At 34.4% G+C, this 8,308-nt stretch overlaps 1 protein-coding gene across 1 annotated transcript; it reads left to right on the top strand.

Moving 5' to 3' along the window:
* The first annotated feature begins 3,440 nt into the window (after window positions 1-3,440).
* LOC112696612 (uncharacterized) lies at window positions 3,441-6,961 on the top strand. The gene is made up of 3 exons (XM_025749441.3): window positions 3,441-5,121; window positions 5,271-5,722; window positions 6,734-6,961. Exons 1-2 carry the CDS (start codon window positions 4,128-4,130, stop codon window positions 5,720-5,722), a joined length of 1,446 nt encoding a protein of 481 aa, XP_025605226.1. The 5' UTR covers window positions 3,441-4,127; the 3' UTR covers window positions 6,734-6,961.
* Window positions 6,962-8,308: the final 1,347 nt, after the last annotated feature.

The following is an 8,308-nucleotide window of genomic DNA, read 5'->3' as shown; positions in this document are numbered from 1 at the left end:
AAGGATTAGAGTTAGTGACTAACAAGTCAACCAACAATAAACCAATTACAATTGAACTCTTGAGTATTCAAACTCAACGTTCTCCTTTTAATCATCTCCCAATCAAGTTGGGGAACTACTTACTCATCATAATTATAGACTTCACAAAATCAATAGGAAAAATAAGAGAAGACATAATAAATAATAATAAAAGAGATTGATTGAAAGTAAAAATAGTTCTGTATTAATAAACTATGAAAATAATCCAATGTCAACTCTGGCAAAATTAAGAATATGGAAGAGTAAATGAAAAGTAAATAACAAACTATGATGACTAGTACTGGAGGTAGACTCTTCTCAAAATCTAAAGCCAAGAATCTTCAAAATCCTAATTTATGAATGTTCAAGAGGGAAAACCTAGGGGAGAGTAAAATCAAATATAAAAACTTCAAATTGTGCGGAATGAATTGTTGTTTTTGTCTCTGCATGTTCCTTGGCTCTAATCTGTGTTTCTGGGCCAAAAACTGGGTTGAAATGCGGCCCAGAATCTGTGCCAACTACTTTTGTAATTCTGCAGATCGCGCACGTCACGCGGCCGCGTCATCCACGCGTTCGCATCACTCAGCATTTCTTGTACCACGCGTGCGCGTCGTCCACGCATTTGCATCATTCGTGCAGCTTCCGATCCGCGCGGTCGCATCAGGCATGCGGGCGCGTCACTGTGATTTCTTCCATTTTGCGCGGTCGCGTGAGCCATGCGACTGCATGACTCATCGCTGGTCATCTCCTCAATTCCTTGTGTTCCTTCCATTTTTTGCATGCTTCCTATTTATTCCTTACGCCATTCCTGCCCTATGGAGTCTGAAACACTTAGCACACAGATCACGGCATCGAATGGTACGAAGGAAGATAAAAATATACAACTAAAATGTCTTTAGGAAGCAAGTTATCAATCATAGAATATTTTTAGGAAGGAATTATAAATACATGAAGATCATTTGAATAAATGGGTGAAGACTGGATAAAGCCACACAATTAAACACAATATGAATCATAGAATAACGGTTTATCACTAACACAAGCAAGAAAGCAATAAGAGAAACCAAGGAAAACATAAAAAAAGACATGAAAATATAAAATTGCATTAAAAAGGAAATTGAAAGTAACACAAGAGTTCATAAACTAAATGGACAAAATTAAGGAATCAATGAGAGATGTAGATAACAAAAGTGCTAGAACAAATAAAAGTAAGAGAAAACTAAATTAAAATAAGACTGAAACCTAAACCTAAGGAGAAATTGGAAGAAGAAACCCTAAACTTAGAGAGAGGAGAGAGCCTCTCTCTTTAGAATTCAACATCTAAAACTTAACTAATGTGAATGAATAAAAAGTGAATGAATCGCCCAGCTCCCCATCCTCTTGTCTTCATTTTCGGGCCTGAAACTAGGTCAAAAGCAGCCCAGAAATTGACCCCAGTATTTTCCCGTAACTGAGGCATGTGACGCTCGTCATGCGTACGCATCATCCACGCGTACGCGTCATTGAACCTTGCACCTGGCCATGCGTAGGCACCAGTCATGTGTGCGCGTCATTTGGTTACGACTTGGTCAAGCGTACGCGTCAGCCATGCATACGCGTGGACACCATCTTCTCAAAACTTTAATTTCTTGTGTTCCTTCCACTTTTGCATGCTTCCTTTCTATCCTATAAGCTATTCCTGTCCTATAGAACCTGAAATCACTTAAGTCACATATCACGGCATCGAATGGTAATAAGAGAAGATTACAAATTAGCAATTTTAAGGACAAAGAAGCAAGTTTTCAATCATAGCACAAAATTAGGAAAGAAACTTAAAAACATGCAATTTACATGAATAAGTGTGAGAATAGTTGACAAAATCCACTCAATTCAATACAAAATAAACCATAAAATAGTGGTTTATCATTTTTAGCGTTGATTTGATTTAAAAAATTGACTAATTCAGTAGACTTTCTAGCAAAGAAAGACACACATACTTTTAGGAATGGATTGTACTAAATGATAACTTCTTAGGGAAATTGTTTTTAAATGCTATTCTTTTGAAATATTTTTTTAGAGTAAAGTACAATTTTGGTCCTCTATGTTTGAGCTAAATCCTAATTTGGTCTCTAACATTTCAAATGTTTATTTCTGTCCCAAAAATTTTCAAATAGGTTTAATATTGTTCTACCATTAAATATGACACTAATAATTAATAGAATGAGTGACGTGAACATTAATAACATTACTAATTAAGTCATATCTTCCTCCATAGTTAGAAAAATACAACCAAAATTTTCTTGTAATACTTTTCTTCAATTTCCTTTGGGTATAAAACTCCAAATCTTAACAATCAATTATCGACGCTTCAAAATTAAAGTAAAAACTTTTATATATATACTAGTGAACGTTGTTCTATCGAATTTACTTACACTCTAAAATCGAATACTATTGACTCGTCAATATGTGAATTGTTCGTGTCAAATTTAATGGTGAAAAAATATTGAACCCGCTTAAATTTTTTTTTGGAATTGAAATAAGACATTTGAAAGTTTTTGGGACTGAAATAATATATTTAAAATATTAGAGACCAAATTAAGATTCAACCCAAACATTAAAAATTAAAATAATATTTTATTTTTATTTATTATTGTTTTCCTTCTTTTAAATTTTTTTAGATAAAAAAATAAATTTTTCATTTATGATGATAAAATATACTCTAATTCAATAATTATTTTTTATATTTTGTCTTATTATTTAACTTCGAAAAGAATATAAGAAATTAAAAATATCTTGTGAATATATGTTCTAAAGATATATTTTAAAAATATTATAAAAACTTATTTTATTAAAAATTATTAAAAATTATTTTTATTAATTTTAATATATTAAATATATTAAAAATTTAATGAATATATACCTAAATAACTTTCTAAGAAATTTTACGTCCAACGTTTTTATCTCCAAAAAAAATTTATTACCTTAAAGATCTCTGAATTTTATAAAAGTAAGATATATAATATAAGGGTTTTTTTAATCACATTTTAAAAAATTTATTTATCCAAATAAAAATAACAACTTTGATTAAAGTAAAAATTTATATCTTTTTATTTTGTAAAATTCAAAAATTTTAATATAACAAAATTTTTTTAAAAATAAAAATATGTAACACAAATTTTTTTAGAGAATCATTTGAATCTAATCAAATTTAATATACTTTAATTATTATACTCTTTAAAATGTACTTTTAGATAATAAAATTCACTTAATTTCAACGAAAAACCAAGAATAATGATAAAAAGAAGAGAAAGAAAAAATAAATTTACCCAAGAAAAAAAAAAGAGAGAATGACGATAGTGACAGTGAGTATTTATGGGTTACCAAGTGGATCAAGATGAAATAGGCCACGTATGCAAAGGGAAGAAATCCAGTGTTTGTAAAACGGCACATTGTGCTCCTCAGTTTTGAAACAAAACCTGTGGATTCCTCCTTCCAAAGCTATGCCACCACTCTGCGCAAAACCATGGGCAGTATTCAGTATTCCGCCACCACACTTAACAAAACCAGTTGCTTCCCCCCACACTTTGTTTGTGACCCTTTCATTTCTTTTCCTTTTATTAATTAATATCTTCTACTACTTTATTAATCCATTTAATATCTTCTTATATAATCAAATCCCTCTCTCTTTCTATCCCTACACACTTCATTGTTCGTCCCAAACTACCGAACATTACTACATAATAACATGCTTCAAACTTCAAAAACCACCTTCATTTCCTCTATGTATTCTGCCATCTCTGCTATTTTTTTCCCTCACCCTTCTTTCCTTTGACTTCACTTCTGCCACTTTCAGTCTTTCAACAAGCTCGAGACCAATAACTTCCACGCTGTCCCTCGTGCAAACGCAAACAAATTAAGGTGCCGTTGCAAAAGCTTAGTTTAGTTAGTTAGATGATAGGTGAGGTTAACGTTGTCACATTTACATGCTCACACGCGTCCATCTTAGTTTTTCTAAATTGTTTTTACCCATTAAATCAGCGCTCAACACAACAATTTCCTTTTAGAATTGATATTTTAGAAACATTGGTGGAATAATAGTCTTTCTATATATATACATAATAAGGTGTTTGATGGAAGCGAATGGAATAGGTAGTGGAATTTACACTTGCATAAACACTTCATTGCTAGGAATAGAGAATAACACATTACAGCAAAACCCACACAACAATTTGCATCATCAACCTCCTCCTCCTCAAATGGTTTATTCTACACACCATGACACTGAATCACACCCTTCACAACAGCAACAACAACAGCAACCACAGCAAGCAATGAAACATGGATACCCTTATTCTTCCAAGAAACCACAGAGCAGCACCTTCAGTGATGAAGATGAACCTGGTGGTGGTTTCGGTGCAGATGAAAGCTCTGGTGACCCGAAGAGGAAGGCCTCGCCATGGCACAGGATGAAGTGGACCGACGCCATGGTTAGGCTTTTGATAATGGCGGTTTACTACATCGGAGACGAAGCTGGTTCAGAAGGTGTAGGAGGAGGAGGAGGCGGCGGTGTTGATCCAAGTGGGAAGAAGAAGAACACCGGATTGCTTCAGAAAAAAGGGAAGTGGAAATCAGTATCGAGGGCTATGATGGAGAAAGGGTTCTACGTTTCTCCTCAGCAATGTGAAGATAAATTCAATGATTTGAACAAGAGGTACAAGAGGGTCAACGATATTCTTGGAAAAGGAACAGCTTGTAGGGTGGTTGAGAATCAGAGCTTATTGGAAACCATGGATTTGTCGCTAAAGATGAAAGAAGAGGTGAGGAAGCTTCTCAATTCTAAGCACCTTTTCTTTAGGGAAATGTGTGCTTACCATAACAGTTGCGGCCACGGCGGTGGTGCTGCTGCTGTTACTGCCGCTGGTAACGGGCAGCACTCGGCTGAGGCGGGAACAGAACAACCTTTACAGATTCAACAACCGCAACCGCCACAACATCAGCAGGGACAGCAGAGATGCTTCCATTCATCGGTGAATGGGGTTGGGATGCTGAAAGAGGACGATGATGACGAGGAGGACTATGAATCTGACGATTTCTCTGACGAGGATGAAGAGGAATCAGGAGAAGGTGACGAATAATTTGCATATCTAAATCAGCTTCTATATTAAATTTCGAAATCATATTTCGTAAATCAAAATTATACATTAAAAATAATGAAATAAAATAGTTATTTTTATATAAATAAATAGTTGATAAAACTGTGGGAATATATGTAGGTGGTGGATCAAGGGGTCAAGTAGAGGATGATGAGAATGATGTAGTGAGGTCAAGGAAGAGACACAGGAACAAGGGAGGGTTCTGTGTGACGTCATCATCAACATCAGCATCTCAATTGATGCAGCAGTTGAACAACGAGGTTGCTGGGGTGCTGCAAGATGGGGGAAAGAATCCATGGGAGAAGAAGCAGTGGATGAAGAAGAGGGTGCTCCAGCTGGAGGAGCAGCAGGTGAGGTACCATGTGGAGGCCTTTGAGCTTGAGAAGCAGAGGCTCAAGTGGGTTCGGTTCAGTTCCAAGAAGGAGAGGGACATGGAGAGGGACAAGCTGGAGAATGAGAGGAGGAGGCTGGAGAATGAGAGGTTGCTCTTGCTTCTTCGCCAAAAGGAGCTTGAATTCACTGCTCTTCATCACCTCAAGCACCAACAACAGCAGCAACATTCTTCTACCTAGGTGAAGTTAGATCAAAATAGATAGAGTTTACAACATAGGTTAGGAGATTTTTCTGTTCTACTATATTTTATGTTTTCTGTGAGGAATTATCATGTAATAATAATAATAAGGTAAATTTTACTCTATCCTTTTTACTTTTTTTAAAATGATATGTAAATTATTTTTTATGATATGCTATTTTTTAATTGATTATTATTTTAAATATTTTTAGACTATTTTGTAATTAAATTATTTTTTAAAATAAATAATTATATAATTTTTTAAAATATTAACAACTGAATCTTTTCTTTTTTCCCAAATCATGCTTTCAGAAAATGAACTCTAAGCAAGAGCTTTTAGACCTTTTGCAAGAGTTTTTAGACCTTTTGCTCTTTTTTCATTCTCTCTGCATTATCGTGTCTCCCAGCATGACCGCCATCCTCAGGTCTCCTTCCCTCTCACCTGGTCTCTGTTTCTATTTTTTCTTAGCCCTTAACGACATCATTTAAGTACCGTTATTAACGACATCATTTAAGTACCGTTATTATAGTTGTTATTATCACTTTCTTGCAACCTCGTTTCTGAGATTAGGCTTTTATTATGTTTTTTCTTTGCTTTATGCAACTTAATTTAGTCCAAAACTGTGTTAATTGAGTTGCAAATGGGTAATTGGAATAATAATTGCTTACATATTCTTTTTTATATACATACCACGATCTGTTTATCTATGATTTCAAGCTTTCTAAGATATTTCTGTAGGCATGATATTCATTAATGAAATTATATTCGAACTCTTGAGCATTTATCTAATATTTTAAATTTTGTAATGATGTTGATTTCTTCTAATAGTTAACCTTTTTTTTGTCTACTTATTTTTTCTTTGTTAGATCTTTCTCTAATCAAGGGGATTAAGACTTAACAGTTTACTTACTAGATTATTTTATCTATTTGATATATTTGCGTACTTTTTTATTTCTATCTATCAAGTGAATAGTTTTCTATCTTTTTGACAACATGCAATTTGTATTTCAGGTTGAAAAGATACAAATACTTTAAGAAGGGAGGAAAAGGATTCTTGTGGCAACAAACTTAGTAGGAAGGGGTATTGTCATAGAACGGATTAACATAGTTATCAACTATGACATGCTTGATTCTGTTGACACTTACCTGCATAGGATAATTGTAACACTTTATCACCCTAAGCTTACCTCTAGCTGTAAAGCGAATGATAACAAAGTGTCACGACAATTCTAAAACTCATACAATACAATCTATATAGAAAGAAATATTAGTACTAGAATCTCGATAAATGAATAAAAGCTCAAAGTCGCATAAAGCGAAATTTTAAAGTGCATAGCGTTCACACACGATAACCAAACGCGTAAGCACGATAAGAACAAAACATATAGATATACAACCTTGCATTAAGGCTCCAAGATATAAGGTAGTAGCTAATAAATAAATAAAGTAAAATATATATGTGATATACAAAAGGAATTAGTCACAACCTGCGGAGTTTTGGCCGACCAGTCAAGAAATACAACAGTTTTATAAAAGGCTTACTTCCTATCTCTTGAAGTTTAAAGCAAAGCTTTGAGACAAGTTATATTGTACAAAAGATGAGAGTACAACTACAATAAAAGTAAATCAGAATAAAACAAAAGAGAAGCCATCCTCCGCTTTGTCACCATGTTTGCAAACTTGCCGAGATGGGTTGCGACCTGCATCTGAAAAATAACAACATATGGCATGAGAACCGAAGATTCTCAGTATGGTAATAGTGTCCATTATATAAGATATAAGATTTTGGGACGCCAAAGGAAATTCTAAAACTTCACATTGAACATAAGATTCAAACTTAGAAATAATTTTATAAAAAATCCATAAAGAGTTCTCTATCTTAAGGATTACCTATTTTAAAGTGTACATCGTTGTCTTACAACCTTTGCCAACTTAACCTCCATAAAAGATCCCATCGCCTTCACCTACTGAGCCACCTCAATCCCAGCAGAAAGCGCAATTATTGAAAACAAGTAAAGTACAAGTAATATACATATACAACAAGTAAAAATAAATAGCAAGTAGGCATGTGATTCATTTAAGGATAATGAAGTTAAGCAACGCAAACAAGCACATAAAAGATGCATATGATGAATGCCTGTCCTATTGGCTTTGATATCACAGTGTCGGTTATAAGTTGCCAACCCAACACATCCTTTTGGATGTAGTCTTTCTGCCACGTTAGAGATATAGTGCCCTGCACACCATCGTTCTGAGGATATAGGGCCTGGTACACTGTTATTCTGAGGATATAGTGTCTGGCACACTCTTGCAGCAGATAAGATTATGCGAGTGGGATATTACCTCAGCCCTCACATCTCAACATAAGCGGGGTTAACCACCGTCCTTATGTCGGCGCCGCAACCTCGATAAACAAGATTAACCACCGTCCTTGTCAGGCGCATAGCGACTTACCAAAACTTAGCATATCAATATCATATAATTCAGTCACGGTGATCACTACTCATAGCACAAGTTCATAGATTCTCATCTCATCAATCTCATCAACCATAATCATTTAATTTCCAACTTCCAAGCTCATCATCA

Source organism: Arachis hypogaea, chromosome 6 (genome assembly GCF_003086295.3).
Source record: "Arachis hypogaea cultivar Tifrunner chromosome 6, arahy.Tifrunner.gnm2.J5K5, whole genome shotgun sequence".
In the NCBI taxonomy this organism is placed as follows: Eukaryota; Viridiplantae; Streptophyta; class Magnoliopsida; order Fabales; family Fabaceae; genus Arachis; species Arachis hypogaea.
The sequence above is the reverse complement of the archived record's forward strand: the minus strand, read 5'-3'. Positions and strand labels throughout refer to the sequence as shown.

What these genes read in the sequence shown, in the direction of transcription:
- LOC112696612 (XM_025749441.3), top strand. Translation starts at nt 4,128, where the DNA reads ATGGAAGCGAATGGAATAGGTAGTGGAATTTACACTTGCATAAACACT. An exon ending in TGAAGAGGAATCAGGAGAAG is followed by an intron (nt 5,122 to 5,270) that starts GTGACGAATAAT and finishes GAATATATGTAG; the next exon opens with GTGGTGGATCAAGGGGTCAA.